We start from the raw sequence: 15,602 nt of genomic DNA, 5'->3' as shown, positions 1-15,602 counted from the left end.
TCCCGCCGTCACGCCACGCTGTTTGGGTCGCAGGACCGCGACTCTTTCCTGCCCTCGAGGCTCCGTCGGATCCGGGACTGCCCCCACCCCAGCCCCCGCCCCCTGATGCGCAGACCCCGCTCCGCTTTTCCCCAGAGCATCGCCGCCCTGGCGCGCCGTCCGTCTTCGCGTGGGGACTGCTGCCACCCGCCGCCAAACCGCGCGCAGCCGGAGTTTCTGTCCCTGCGCACAGTACGCGCTCAGCAAACTCGGGATCTATACGGCTCCGGCGTCTCCCGGGGATGGCCGGCCCTTCCCGGCGCTCTCGCTGCTCCGTCCCTCCCCTCGAGACAGCTCCCGCAGGGCGCCCCTCCCGCCGGCCGGGAAGAATCGGCCGCTTCTCCCAACCCCCGGGGGCTTTCCGGGCCGCCCCCGCTAGCTGTTTGCCCAGACGGGCTGGGCGCTCCGCTGCGCGACCGTGGCTTTGAACCCACGCGGTTTACAGAGCGGACGCTCCATTACGGTTGAGAGTGGATTCAAAACCAGTGAGCCAGGGACGAGGCCCCTTCCGTCCCCAATCTGGCAGCTCGCTACCCTCTCGAAGCGCTGGGAAGGGCCGGCCTCGCCTCTCACGCCACGACTGCCCGCTGCACTCACAGACACTCTGGGTACTTGATTTGATGACAAGTGACCAGAAGCCGGGGGACCTAGAGACCGCTGTTAAGGGACAGATTCCGCAGGCTTCTGGGGGCCGTTTTCACTCCTCCTTCCCCTCCTTTCGCCCTTGAGGCCTGGACAGATTCCAGACCAGAAAAAAGGCTCCGGGGTCTAGGGCGTGACCCCTTGTAGCCCGAGGGTGAGCGCAGGGCGTGGGGCCAGCCTGGAAGGGTCAGGGAGGGCGAGCGCTCAGGGGCGGGGCCTGGGGCGGGGCGGGGCCTGGGGCGGGGCGGGGCGGGGCGGGCGCGAGTCCGGGGCCGGCTGGCGGCGGGCGGCTGGCGGGCGCACTCTGGCCGAGCCATGCCGGCGGCGCGCGTGGAGTACATCGCGCCCTGGTGGGTGGTGTGGCTGCACAGCGTCCCGCACCTCGGCCTGCGCCTGCAGCCGGTGGACAGCACCTTCAGGCCCGGCGATGAGAGTTACCAGGAGGTGAGCCCGCGCCGCCCCCGACCCGGCGCCCCACGTCTCCGCACCACCCCGTTCCCCCTCCCGGCCCTACTCTCCCGCAGCCTCTCCACCCCGCTCCGCTTCCCCCGCGGGTGCTTGGCCCACGGCCCACCCGTCTAAGCCGGCCAAGGGTCACGGGGGGGACGGGGGGGCGAAGGGCGCGGAGGCTGCCTGCGGAGGGGCGGGGGGGTGGGCAGCGCCGCGCGGGGTGAGGGGCATTCGTGCCTGTAGCCGGCGATTCCGCTGGGCCAGCTGCGGGGATGCCGAGGGGCGCCCGGCTGTTTTTCCCTCCTCCTGCGGTTACGAGACGCGCGCTCTCTTTCCGGGGCTGTGTGGCCTGGGAGAAGTTTGGAAGAAACTGACCGGAGTCTCCCGGTTCGTCTCCGCAGCACCCCTCCTCCCCAGCCCCTGCCTGCAGCGTGGAAGGCGCTGCCAGCACCGCCGCCTGGGCCCCTCCGGGAAGGCGACAGAGCCGGGGGAGAGGGGTGTGGACCTACAGCCACAAGTGGATATTTGGGGGAAAGAAAGGTGCCCCCCCATCAGCCCCTTCTGACACCACCGTCACCTCCCTCCTCTGCACAGACACACCTTCTAGGCCCTGGATTTCTGGGCTCTTAGCGGCTTGGCGGGCCACTCTCCTCATCCCTGCAGTTCTGCCCTTGTCGTTGCTCTGCTACTTCCCTCGGCGGTTTCTGCGCCCCTAGGGGGAAGGGGTGCTCCCAGATTTCCCTGCCCAGACAGAGCTGCAGAATCTCCCAGCTTTCTCAGGTCTGGCCCAGCCCACTCCAGCCCTTGTGGCCAGGCTGAGTCAGTTTTCTGTTGGGTCAAAAATTACGCTGGGGAGCCCAAGATGGGGCCCATTTGTTCCGAGCTGTGCTCGCATGTCCGGACTTTGACTCCCCCGGGCGGCCTCTGCCTGCGTGTCAGGTTCTCCACAATCTCCCCGTGTGGAGCCAGGGTGTGGGGCTGGCTGGGGCGGAGCGGGGCCTCCAGGGAGGCTGAGCCAGGAGTCAGCTGTTCCCCTCTCCCCCGCCGGGACTTTCTCCTGCAGGGCCCCGGGGTCCTGATCCAGTAGGGTATGCAGGGTGTCTAATAATAACCACAGTGTCCCTGTCGCCCTCCGGCCCCAGGCAGATGGTGCCTCCCCTTCCAGAAGGAGGAGAGAGAATCAGGCCCCCTTCCCACTCTTGGGCAGGGACCACTCAGTGGGTTCGGCTTCCTGAGTTTGCCTCCTTCCCAGTCTTTCTGCCTCTCCCTCTCCCCCTCCCGGAGCCCTGCCGGGGGAAGGCAGCTCCCTGAGAATGTGGCCGCCTGCGGAGAGCTCCAGGGACTCTTCCGCTCCCAATGAATGCATGAAAAGAGGCGGATATGATTTCAGAGACAGCTGTGCTGCTTGCATGTGTGTGTGTGCGTGTGTGTGTGTGTGTGTGTGTGTGTGTGTGTGTCCGACCTCACATCCCTGTGTCCCAAACCCTGCGCCCCAGATCCTGCCCCCCGGGGTCTCCAACTATAGCTTTTTCCTTTCCCCTGGAGGAAAAGTAAACTCCCGGCTGGGTGGAAAAGACCTTTGTGTGTGGGGAGGGGTGCAAGGGCATTCCCCCACCGCAGAGACAGCTCCTGTCTGGCCAGCAGCTGTGCTTGGCGGGGCCTGAGCCTGCCCCACCCCCCTCGGTCCCCTGAAGAGGTGGCAGCTGAGCCAGAGGGACCCACTCAAAGCCGCTGCCCCTCTCCTCCCCAGGTTCAGATGCTGGCACACTGGGCTGGCACCAAATGACTCCAGGGGGCATCCCCTTCCCCTGGGGCCGCTGCTGCTGGGCTGCCTAATACCCGGCCCCACCCCCACCCTCCTTGCCCCGCTTAGGCTGCCTGAGGGCTCTGAGAGGGAGGTGAGTCTGGTGAGCGTGGACCGGAAGTCTGGCTCTGGGTGTTATTTAAGCAGCTCCTGTCTTGGTAAGACCCCTGTGTCTGCCCACGAGCCTCTCCTGGACGTGCCTTTCCTCCTGCGAGTCAGGCACCACGTCAGTTAACACCCTGGACTGGGCACCTTCTGCTGTCAGTCATGTCAGTACTCAGCAGACTTGCCTGGGGAGAAGCCCAGTGCTAGATGGGGCGGGGGGGGGGGGGGGTCACGTGATCACCAAGGCAACCAAGGCCTCCCGGGCTCGGCGCTACAGCAGCTGAGTAGCTGGGACGGGGCTGTGCCATCCTGCTGTCTGGGTTGGAATCCCAGTTTTGTGACTTACTGTGTGACCCCGGCAGGTGTCCGTACCTCTCTGAGCCTCACTTTCCTCCTCTGCAAGTACTAAGTGAGATGTCCCTTGTAACACGCTTAGTACGTAGAGGGTCCCATAGCACGTGGTGGGACCCAGTGATGCAAATCATGATGCAGACTGGCCTTGAGATCCAGAAACGTGTCCAAGTACAGTCGCCCATGGAGGACACAGACGGAGGATCGTCTGCAGTCACTGAATCAGGAAAGACTGAAAGACACGTGCAAAGGGAGCTTCAGCTCATGCCCCAAATGTCCGAGTGAACAGGGCCGGCTTGGGGTACAGTGTGTGTGTGTGTGTCTGTACAAAGATTAAGCGGAGCTGGGAACAGGCAGCACAGCCTGGAGGAAAGCTCCAGGGTGGGGACAAGCCTTGCAGGGGATCTAGGGAAGGCAAGGAGGTCTAGGAGTGAAGAGCAGGTCGCTTGGTGACCGGGACATGCTAAGCAAAGTCAGTTCCCAGAAATTCCTCAAGGAAGCAGGGCTCCCTCTCACTTTCTGCGGTCTTGGGGAGCCATGGAAGCCCCCAGTGGTTGATCCTTCCATCCCTCCCTGCCAGTGGGCTTGACCCTGTGTCCTCACTCAGGCCACCTGGGCTCCGTCCACCAGGCTTTTAGGGAGGTCGTGCCCAGTTCCACAGAGGCAGGCAAGGCGGGCCCCAGGTGGAGGAGGGCGCCCCGGCCCCGCTGGGCCCCCAGCTCCATCCAGGGAAGCAGCCCAGACCTCTCAGCCTGAGTCTGCTCACCTTTGTCCAGCGAGAAGGCGTGGAGATGAAGCAGACCCCTGCTTCGAAGAGCTAATAAAGGGACCCGATCAGTTAGTGGGTGCAAAGCATGTGGCCAGTGCTGGGCACTTCCTAAGTTGCCACAAGCCCTGCCTAGCAAGGGGGAAGCCCTAGCTGGCCAGGTGCCCATTGGGCAGAGTTGGGGACAGTAGAAAGGGCCCCTGGCACTGCCTCCAGCTGTGTCTCCCAGAAGAAGCCACTTCAGTTTCCTCCTTCAATTGCCACCGTCACTATATCCACCTCCCTCCCGGGAGAGGTGGGAGGCCAGACACTGAGGAGCTAGTGTCCTTGAGCGGTCTGGAAGCTCCAGAATGCTGCGCAAAGGTCGTCCGTTGCTTCTACCGACGTGCAGGAGCCCGCTGTGCGCTCCCTGCCCCATCTTTCCTTTCCGCGCCTCGGTAGGCCAGCCATTCTGTTGAAACGCACATGAGGAAGTAGAGGAGACATTCTTAACTTTTTTCCCAGAGGCACATGTTTTCACATGTTCACTCGGGTGGTTCCGTTCATAGACTCCCCAGAGAGTCCCAAGTGTGTGTCCTCAGGCCAGGGGAGGGGACAGGGAAGGGGCTAGACCCAGAACTGAGTGTAGGGCTCCCCTAACTTCGGGGGCAGTCCTCAGGAGGAAAGGCCAGGCGGGGAGTCCCACCGGCAGGATTTGAGAGGAGCCAAGGTTGGGATGAGGAAGCCCCATTCATCCCGCGTGAACACTGAGTCACGGTCATCGGTCATCGGACAATCACGCTGCAGCATCCCTGCCCCGTCCTCCCCCCGCCACCAGCCCTGGAGTCGAGGGGTGGGAGCTTAACCCTTCCCAGTCGCTGCCTCTTCCTCCAGCTCCCCTCCCCCGGCCTCACCCCTGGGCTGGCTCACTCTCTGTGTCTCCTGGGGTCTCGGGGTGAGGGGCGCTCAGGCTGTTGCCCCCTCCCCCCGACCCAGTACAGAAGCCCCTCGGGGTCCAGCTGCAGCCTCGGCGTTCCCAGAATCCATTCGGTCACTGCCGCCCCCAGCTTGGGTCCTGGGTTCGTGCTCTGGTTTCTCATCACAAAGTGACAAACCAGAACCAATGGAAGTCACTTAGATGAGGGGAGAGGCCTGAGCCCTGAGGTGGGGGCCGTGGGCTGGGTGTTGGCTGGGACGCGGAGGTGGTGGTGGCCGCAGGGGCTGACCTGGGAAACTGTCCTTTCTCGGCTCTTGTCAGAGCAGGAGGCCATGTGAACAGAGCTCCTGGCTTCCTCTGGACGGGAGGTCCTCTCTGTATCACCCTCCCCCACCCCAGGCACATGGGGACCAGCGCTATTAATGAGGAGCAGGAAAATAATTGCCTATTAGAGGGTAGCCATTGACACAAGGTGGCCTTGGGAGATGGTTCTGCAGGCTCCTCTTCCCTCCCTGCTCCAACTCCTCCTTCCTCTAACCCTAACCTTAACCCTAACCCCTCTGTCCCTGCCCTCGTGCTACCAGAGCCCGAGGAAAGTTCTGGAGGGGAACTGCTAACAAAAGGGCCTCCGCATTTGGGTTTCCCAGGCATGGCCTCCCTGGGGGTGGGCTGCATCGTGGGTAACCGAATTGAGGCTAGACACCCAGCTTGGAGAGGCCCCCCCCGGCCTTGGAATCCCAGGGCCCTGCCCACGAGACTGGGCTTGCAGGAGGTCGGAGTGGGCTGTGAGGTGTGAAATAGGGGAGCCAGCGCAGGGCTCTGGGGGTGGGCACGGGCTGTGGTTGGAGAGATTGAAATGGCACCAACCCAAGTCGTGATTACTTCCTGGAGGTCCTTCCTTGCTGGGCGGGGCCCCATCCAGAGTCAGTGGGTTTTCCCGTTTGTGGGGGAGGTTGAGGGTGAGGCTGTCCGGGAGGCAAGGGTAGCTGGGAGGGGGTCTGGCTGTTAACCAGGCTCTAATCTCTATAAAAGGTATATCTGGGTTTTTGTTAGTTTTTTTTCATGAGGATTAACTTGGAGGGAAGTGCATATGCTTCAGTGTACACCTCAGTGTGTGTGTGTGTGTGTGTGTGTGTGTGTGAGAGACACCATCCCAGTCAAAGCGTATTCCTGCCCCCTCGGGAAGGCTCCATCCCACTTGCTTTCCTCCTGGAGGTAGTCACTCCTCGGGCCTCTATCACTACAAATGAGTTTCTCTGACTTTGCATCTTTTATCAGTTAAACTGCACAGTCTCTGCTGTTTGGTCTGGCATGTTTCCTCCAACATTACATTTGTGAGATTCTCACCTATCACTGGCTGCCCCGCCGTTTACTTTTCATGGCTGCGTAGTATTCCACTGTGGGGCTGTAGCGCCTGCTGTGTATCTGATCTTGTGTTGGTGAACATTTGGGTTGTTTCCAGTGTTTGGGCTATTACCACAGTGAATCTCGTGGGGAACAGGAGCCCTCCTTTCTGCCAGATGCGTATCCAGGAGACAGGTTGCTGGTGCACAGGGTATGCACGCTGCACAGTGGTTTGCAACTTGTAACGGGGATCCTGGGCTTTAGCAGAGGGCCCTCGGGCCTGCGAGGGGGTGGCCAGGACAAAGCTTGGCTTTTACACCCACCCCTTCTTCAGGGGACGCTCTGTATATCGGCGCTCTGCTAAGCAAGTCTGTTTGAAGAAGAGGTTAAGCTACTATACTATAAACAGTTTGAGAAAGTATGTTGACACTAATCAGTGCTTTCCCAACTTGAATGGGACACAAATCTCCCGGGATCATCTCTTGATGCAGTTCTGATTGACTGCGTCCAGGGTGGAGCTTGAGATGATGCATTCTGCGTTTCAGAAGATGTCAGTGCCGCAGGGTTGGTGAACTTCACCTTGAATAGTAAGGCTCTAAACTCCCATCCGTCCTTGGCCTTCTTCCCTTTGGCTTGGGGCTACAGGGCCTCCAGGAAGGGGCACGGGCTGGGGGCCGGCAGGTGGCCGCTCCTTTCCACAGTCTCACCAGGCCAGCCTCCTGGCTCGGTCCATGCGACAAGCCCAGTGGTCCAGGCCCAGGAGCCGCAGCCCCTGCCACCCCAGGAGGACTTCCACAGGAGGGTGTGGTCAAGTCCACTGGGCCTTCCCAGCTGCCTGGAGGAGGCAGGCTTACCATCCACGCTGCGGAGGCGGGGAGGCTCAAGTTCCTGGCAGTCCCTAGGACGTGTTTATCCCAGGTGGAGGTGATTGTCACATCTATCTGTCCCACTCCCAAGTGAGCCATCTCTCCTGTCCTCTTCTGGGCTGTCCCCATGGCTTTGGCCATTTGTCCATGAGGCTCAGAAACCTGTCAGTTCAGGTGACCAGCAGAGCAGGTCGAGTCAGGGGTCCACAGGCCAGCCCGAGGCCTCACAGGGCTGAGCAGCTGTGCGGGCCCCACAGGTACCCTCTCCCCTGTGAGGCTCCCCGCCTCCCACCAGGTGACCCCGGGCCTCAGGACTGCAGACCCCAGCCTCTGTGTTCAGGGCTGTCTGCTGGTGTGCGCGTGCCCCTTCACAAGTCTCGTCTCCCGCTTAGACCGGAAGGGTCGCAGTGTCTCCCCAACTCTGCCGATCGCCCCGCCCCGACAGCCCAGACTGGAGCGCTGGGGGTTCCAGGCTGGAAACGACTGGGGGGCACGTGGGCAGCAGGGTGAGGCTGTCAGCTCAGGAGCCTGACGTAGAGCCAGGCCAGGCCCTGGCTGGCGGCCACCCGTCCTGGTGCCATCTGGTGTCCATCTGGATGAATCAAGAGATTGGAGGGCAAGGAGTGGGGGGGCTCCAGGCTTCCTGACAGACAGCAGCTCCCTTTGTAGGACCCTGAGGTGCTCGGCGGGCCTGAGACGGCACCTCCTTCCCCTCCAGAATTCTGGGCTTTGCTGCCATCATTGGCATCTGGGGGCATCGTCCCTTTCCGGATGCGGTGGAAGGGACACCGCCGGTGCATCTCCTGACGTCTCCCCACTCCCACAGCACAGAGTTGGCCTCTGGTTGGGGATGGACCCCAACACCTAGAACAAGGCTCGAAGAGGGCAGATACACCAGGGCATCCCTTCCCGGCCCTGCCCCAGGCCCCACTCAGCTTCTAAGACACCCCACCAAGCCCCGCGTCCTCCAGGAGGCATCAGACCCTCTGATCCTGTGGACGTCCCTCCCCTTGTCGCCCTCAGTCACACGGAGCATCACCCACAGACCTCACTGTCAGGTGACGATTCCCGCCTTGTTTCTTGAGTGGCTCAGAGCACCTATCATGCAGGGCCTGGTCTACACCTTCATCCAGGTGTGTCAGCCCCAGACCTGGGGGCCCGCCTCGAGCCGCTCCTCTGCCTCTACCTGTCTCGCATCCTCTGCCCCCGCCCTCACCTAAGCTCCATTCCCCCCACCCCTGTTCCCGGTTCCCAGTTCCTGGTGCCCGACTACCTGGCTCTCTGCCTGCAGGGCGGGAGTGTCCATCCCGGGAGGACAGACGTCAGACGAACAGCTCAGTCCCGATTCCTACCTCGCAGCCCCGCCGAAGTCGGGGCCCGGGAGCGGGGCACTTCCCGCCACCCCCGCCACCCAGGGGACCAAGTGCTAACCCTAGGCCTCTCCCCCCTCAGTCGCTGCTGTTCCTGGGGCTGGTGGCTGCCGTCGGCCTGGGCCTGAACCTCATCTTCCTCGCGGCTTACCTGGTCTGCGTGTGCTGCTGCCGGCAGGAGGATGCCGTGCAGACCAAGCGTCGCCACTCCTGCTGCGTCACCTGGACGGCCGTGGTGGCCGGGCTCGTCTGCTGGTGAGTGTCCCCCTGTACTGGGCCAGGTGTGTGCGGCTCGGACCGGGGCGGGGGGCGGGGAGGTCTCAGCGTGAGGCTGCAAGGCGGACACAGCGGATGGAAAGGGGGCCTGACCATCTGCGGAAAGTGGGTCTTGCCAGTGGTCAGCCTGATGACCAGGACACCGCTTCCTCACCCTCCACCTCCAGCCAGCACCCCCGACAAACCCCAGGTGGCTCAAAAGCCGTCTCGCCACATTCTCCTTCCTGAGCTCCGGGTACCAGGATGGGAGAGCTGGTCTCCAGGGTGAATGCGGTCCCTTTTCTCGCCAAGCAGCGGGAATCAGATGTCCTGAGTGGTGATGGGAAGCTCCCCAGGATCCCCAGCCCCCACCCCAGTGTGGGCCTCTCCAGCCCGGCAGGGAGCTCCCTGAGCATCTAACCAGCAACATCTCTGCTCTCTGCGTCCTGTCCCTTCCCCGCTGCCCCCCGGGGTCTGCGATCAAGGTCTGACTCCAGCCCAGATCAATGCCATCTTCTCACAAGATCAATAGCTCTTAGCGCCACCAGCCCGGGTCTTCTTTGCTTCCGACGGTGAAGTGAGGATTTCTAACTTCGTGTCAGAGCCGCGCTGCCCACACGGTGTCCACACACGCGCAGTCCTTGTGTTCATGAGTTATATTTTTTCTTGTTTGTGTACCTGCCGAGGTTTCTCCAAAAGCCTCGGGTCCTCCTGAAACACTCTGGGAGGTGGTCCTGTCGATGACCCATCGTCTTGGCAGCAGGACGGGAGGCGGACGGGGCACAGTGAGCCTGGGCGCGTCTCCTCGCCCCCGGGGCTTTCTTCTCCATTAGATCACGTTCGCAGACCCATCCTGCCTGCACTGACAGGAGCATCTAAGCCAAAAGATAGGCGGGAACCCGAAGCAGCTTTGCAGGGATGACAAAGCTCCAAGCACGTGGAAGGGGCCCACGCTGGGCGAGACGAGCAGCCGGGGCTTACACCATAAACTTAAAGAGAGGTCCAGCCCTGGTCACAAGTTCAAAGACAAATAGGACTCCCAGCAGACAGGCGCCTTCTGCAAAGGAGCTGCTGTGGAAACAACCTCCTCCTGAGAGTGAGGTGTGCAGGGCGGGCAGGGAGACACAGGATGGAGACAGCCACGAATCCAGCAGCGCTTGCTGCGCAGTCAGCCCTCTCTCCCATGAACTCAGGTTCTTCTGAAAAAAAATACTGCAAATGACAGAAGAATACTTTGGAACAGTAAGAATGGCTTTGGAGGGTCAATTCCCATAAGTAACCATTACCTGCCACTTACGGAAAACTCAAAATGGGAGTGTATGTGGCTTGGCTCCTTCAGAATTCTCCATGTTACCAGGCCCGAGGGAGCAGGCGGTAAGAAAAACAGCCCCCAGTTCTGCCTTCGTGTAGCTCTTGGTCTCCTGGGAGAGGCAGAGAATCATACGCTTGTTTGATTTGAGTCCTTACAAATTAAGGGGTAATTTGGGAGGCAAGGTGCAGGCGTGAAGTTGGATGCCCCACTCGAGCCGGGGGTTTCTGGGTCACAAGGGCACCAAGATCCACAGGATGAGAAGGCATGAACTAGGCAAAGGTGGGCCAGGCTGGGAGGAGATACTTCCAGGCAGGGGGAAGTGGAGTGTGTGCAAAGGCCCGGGGGGGGGGGGGGGGGGGCAGCCTGAAGCTTTTATTTTTGCTTTTTTTTTTTAATTAAATTGTAGTTGATTTGCAACGTTATGTTAATTTCTGCCCTACAACAAAGTGATTCAGTGATGCACATACATGCATTCTTTTTCATATTCTTCTCCATTATGGTTTATCTCAGGATATTGAATATAGTTCGCTGCGCTCTACAGCAGGACCTTGTTGTTTATCCATTCTCTGTATAATAGTTTGCATCTTCTCATCCCAAACTCCCAACCCATCCTTCCCACACCCCCTTTCCCCCTTGGCAACCACAAGTCTGTTCTCTGTGTCTGTCTGTGACTCTGTTTCTGTTTCGTAGATAGGTCCATTTGTGTCATGTTTTACTTTTTTTTTTAAACAGACAATAAACAGCATATATTTAGAGTGTACAATTTGGTATCCCAATCTCCCGATTCATTCCCCCCCCAACCCTCCCCACTTTCCCCACTTGGTGTCCATGTGTTTGTTCTCTACATCTGTGTCTTTTTCTGCCTTGCATTTCCTCTTTCATCGTTGTTAGCATTTGCCTTATGTATTGAGGTGCTCCTATACTGGGTGCATATATATTTATAATTGTTATCTCCTCTTCTTGGATGGATCCCTTGATCTTTATGTAATGTCCTTTCTTGTCTCTGGTAACATTTTTTATTTTAAAGTCTATTTTATCTGATATGAGTATTGCTACTCCAGCTTTCTTTTGATTTTCATTTGCATGGAATATCTTTTTCCATCCCCTCACTTTCAGTCTGTATGTGTGCCTAGGTGTGAAGTGGGTCTCTTGGAGACAGCATATATATGTGTCTTGTTTTTGTATCCATTCAGCCAGTCTGTGTCTTCTGGTTGGTGCATTTAGTCCATTTACATTCAAGGTAATTATCGATATGTATGTTCCTATTACCATTTTCTTAACTGTTTTGTTTTTGTTTTTGTAGGTCCTTCTCTTCTCTTATGTTTCCCGCTTAGAGAATTTCCTTTAGCAGTTGTTGTAGGGCTGGTTTGGTGGTGCTGAATTCTCTTAGCTGTTGCTTGTCTGTAAAGCTTTTGATTTCTCCGTCGAATCTGAATGAGATCCTTACTGGGTAGAGTATTCTTGGTTGTAGGTTCTTCCCTTTCATCACTTGAAATATATCTTGCCACTCCCTTCTGGCTTGCAGAGTTTCTGCTGAGAAATCAGCTGTTACCCTGATGGGAGTTCCCTTGTATGTTATTTGTCATTTTTCCCTTGTTGCTTTTAATAACATTTCTCTGTCTTTAATTTTTGTCAGCTTGACTACTGTGTGTCTTGGCATGTTTCTCCTTGGGTTTATCCTGCCTGGGACTCTCTGTGCTTCCTGGACTTGGGTAGCTATTTCCTTTCCCATGTTAGGGAAGTTTTCAACTATAATCTCTTCCAATATTTTCTGGGGTCCTTTCTCTCTCTCTTCTCCTTCTGGGACCCCTATAATGCGAATGTTGGTGCGTTTAACATTGTCCCAGAGGTCTCTTAGACTGTCTTCAGTTCTTTTCATTCTTTTTTCTTTGTTCTTTTCCGCATCAGTGATTATCACCATTCTGTCTTCCAGGTCACTTATTTGCCCTTCTGCCTCCGTTAATCTGCTGTTGGTTCCTTCTAGTGTATTTTTCATTTCAGTTATTGTGTTGCATATCTCTGTTTGTTTGCTCTTTAATTCTTCTAGGTCTTTGGTAAACTTTTCGATCTTTGCATCCAGTCTTTTTTCAAAGTCCTGGATCATCTTCACTATCATTATTCTGAATTCTTTTTCTGTAAGGGTGCCTATCTCCTCTTCATTTAGTTGTTTTCCTGGGGCTTTATCCTGTCCCTTCATCTGGTACAAAGTCCTCTGCTTTTTCATTTTCTCTGTCTTTCTGTGGCTGTGGTTTTCAGTTCCACAAGATGAAATACTGCTGATACTGCTTGATACTGCTGTCTGCCCTTGTGTCATGTTTTAGATTCCACATATAAGCGATATCACATGGTGTTTGTCTTTCTCTGTCTGGCTTATTTCACTTAGTATGATCATCTCTAGGTCCATCCATGTTGCTGAAAATGGCATTATTTCATTCTTTCTTTTCTTATGGCTGAGTAGTATTCCATTGTATAAATACACCACATCTTCTTTATCCATTCCTCTGATGATGGACATTTAAGTTGTTTCCATGTCTCGACTGTTGTGAATAGTGCTGCTGTGAACACAGGGGTGCATGTGGCTTTTTGAATAATAGTTTTGTCTGGATATACGCCCAGGAGTGGGATGCACAAAGAGAAGGCACTGAGAGAAGCCAGTGTGGCTGGAGCAGAGGGGCTGGGGTGGGGGTGCTACAGTGAGGGGGATCCACAGTAAGTGCAGTGGAGTCAACAGTTACCTTCGCTGGAGCTGTCCTCAGCTTGGAGCCCGGTTGGAGCGAGTTGAGGGAAAGAAGCAGGGAAGGGAGTGAGAAAAGCAGAAGGAAAAGAGATATGAGGTGAGGTTGGGGGGTTAGGAGGGAGAGGTCTTGCTGAGCTCTGACAGCAAGGATCCCAGAGAAGAGGGGACAGTCAACCCGTAGAAGAAAGTATGAACAAGGCAAAAGGAATATGAGGTGAGGTCCCTGTGCTCCTTTCTTTGTGGGGCAGTGATTTGATATTTGGGAAAGAGAGTGGTGCTGTCATAGCAGAGAGGGGGCAGAACCGCAAACTTGTCTCAGAAAACCGGGTGCGATTACACCCCCTCTTAACCCTCAACCCCAATAAACACACAGACTTAGGGGACTTCCCTGGCGGTTCAGCGGCTAAGACTCACGCTCCCAATGCAGGGGGCCTGGGTTCGATCCCTGGTCAGGGGACTAGATCCCACATGCTGCAGCTAAGACCCAGCAAAACCAAATAAATAAATGAAATAAATAAACATTCTTTAAAAAAATATGTAGACTTAGGAGAAGACGCAACACTAGAATCCTCCGTTGTTGACATCAGGGAAAGGGAGATTTAAAAGGATGGGAGAAAATTGGATTGATGTCAAGTCCCCAGAAAACACGAGATCATGACACAGAAAACTAGCAAAGAGAGTTAGAAACACAAGGAGCAAACAAAAGTTATTTTTCAGAGCATACTGAAGTTTAAAGCATAAACAAAGTGACTAAATAGAAGCTCATGGAAATGCAATACGTTTAATGTATGAAATTTCCGCGTTGGATCAAGGTCCTCCCAGTATAGTATCCCTGCAGATGCTGTATTTACAGACCGCATGGTGGTGCAGTTAAGTGGCTTCAAAGCTGGTTGAACAGTTCTGGTTGAATGCAAAGAATATAGGTTTACACATTGGTTCACCAAACTGTAGCTGGCGTGCATGTGCGTGCGTGCAACACGTAAAGCAGAGAGGAACCTTGTTTTAAAATGCACATTCTCAGACCACACTGGTAACAATGGGTGCGGTGTGCCTCCCCCCCATTACCTACACTTTTAACAGGTTCTCCGGGTGATTCCGTCCTGCGGTCCATGGACCACTTCCTGAGAAACACTGGATTAGGGGTCAAGGGCACCCTGGAAGGAGGTTTCTATAACAGTCTCCAGGAGATCCCATCCCAGGTCCTGTCCTGTTTAAAGAAAAAGTATAAGTATACGCATATGAACCTTCACCCCCCTCCCCCCACAAGTCAGTGTTTTGGATGAAAACTCGAGGAGGCTGTTTAATGACTCTCGAGAGGACCCCCAGTGGTATGAGTCAGATAAAATATGATCAATGGCCGAGGCAAGATTTCAGATGATTTGTTCAGGCTGGAATGTTGGACTAAACCCAACCAGATGCAATTTCGCAGGGATGGATTTAAGGTTCTGGTTTTGTTTAAAACAAAACAAAAATCAATACAGCACTGGAGGAAGGAGGAGTGCCTGGGCTTAGTGGCAGTTCCTGGGGAGAACGCCAGGGGCGTTTATGGGACCACAAGGTTAGTGGTAGGGAGGAAGGACCCCAGGGCATTGGCCCCTGTGCTCATAGCTGGAGGGACCACCTGAGCTTGGGTGCTTCACTCAGATGCCACGTTTAAGGGTGACGTTGATCGATTGGAGAGTTGAACCAGAGGATGATGTAGGCCAGGGTCTGGAGGACACATCTGATGTGAAGAGCAGAGAAGGGTGACTTGGAGCCCCAGTCCGATGTCTGACAGGGTGTCTTGCAGAATTGGAAGCTTATTCCAGGCTGGCCCCGAGGACCACCAGGAACCAGAGCATACGAAGTTTAAGGAAGTAGACTTCAGCTCAACATTCAGAAGGGGCTTTTTAGAAGCCACAACTTTTCAGTGGGACACGTGCCTCATGTATGGCATGGGGAAGTAGGGGGAGGGAGAGAGAATGGAGGGGGGAGTCCTCACCCCTTGGAGGGTTTGGGAGAGGCGAGTGTGATTTCAATGAGACCTCAGCGGTCCCCAAGCCCATGTGTGTCCGAGTCACTTGGGGAGCTGGCAAAGGTACTGGTTTCTGAGCCCTTCCCAGACTTACTGTAGCATCAAAATCCCTAGGGCCCGGCCAGCAATCTTCCACCCTTCGGAGCCCTGGGACTAGAGGACAGGAGTATTTTTCCTGTCGGCTGAATGAGATGTGCTGTAGAGCTAGTTGGCCAGGCCAGGGACTGCTGGCCCCAGAACTTTTCCCCCGCCACCCACCAGCCCACCTGCCAGAACTTTAGACTAACCCCCCTCCCCTACCCCCAGGAAAGAGTCCCTCAGCTAAAGTCAAAAACCTGCTCTAATGGATGTTTAGAGCACTTTTCATCATAATTGCCAAAACCTAGAAGCAACCGAGATGCCCTTCAGGAGGTCAATGGCTAAATTGTGTTCACCCGAACAATGGAATATTATTCAGCACTTAAAAAAAGAAAAATGAGCTATAGAGCCATGAGAAGACATGGAGGAATCTTAAATGCATATGACTGAGTGGAAGAAGCCAGCCTGAAAAGGCTACATACTGTATGATTTCAACCATATGACATTCTGGCAAAGGCAAAACTATGGAGTCAGTAAAAAGATCGGTGGTTGC

At 56.2% G+C, this 15,602-nt stretch overlaps 1 protein-coding gene across 3 annotated transcripts in view; it reads left to right on the top strand.

The window, feature by feature from the left end:
* Nucleotides 1–962: 962 nt before the first annotated feature.
* Nucleotides 963–15,602, top strand: part of TTYH2 (tweety family member 2) — a 38,824-nt gene continuing 24,184 nt past the window's right edge. For all 3 annotated transcript variants that reach the window (XM_057716263.1, XM_057716261.1, XM_057716262.1), the window contains exons 1-2: nt 963–1,125; nt 8,736–8,908. In XM_057716263.1, coding sequence (XP_057572246.1) covers nt 997–1,125; nt 8,736–8,908 — 302 coding nt within the window. In that variant the 5' untranslated portion in view covers nt 963–996. The remainder of the gene's footprint in view (nt 1,126–8,735; nt 8,909–15,602) is intronic.

This window comes from Hippopotamus amphibius, chromosome 17 (assembly GCF_030028045.1).
Source record: "Hippopotamus amphibius kiboko isolate mHipAmp2 chromosome 17, mHipAmp2.hap2, whole genome shotgun sequence".
NCBI classification, from domain to species: domain Eukaryota; kingdom Metazoa; phylum Chordata; class Mammalia; order Artiodactyla; family Hippopotamidae; genus Hippopotamus; species Hippopotamus amphibius.
Note: the sequence above shows the minus strand (reverse complement) of the source record. Positions and strands in the feature narration are given on the sequence as shown.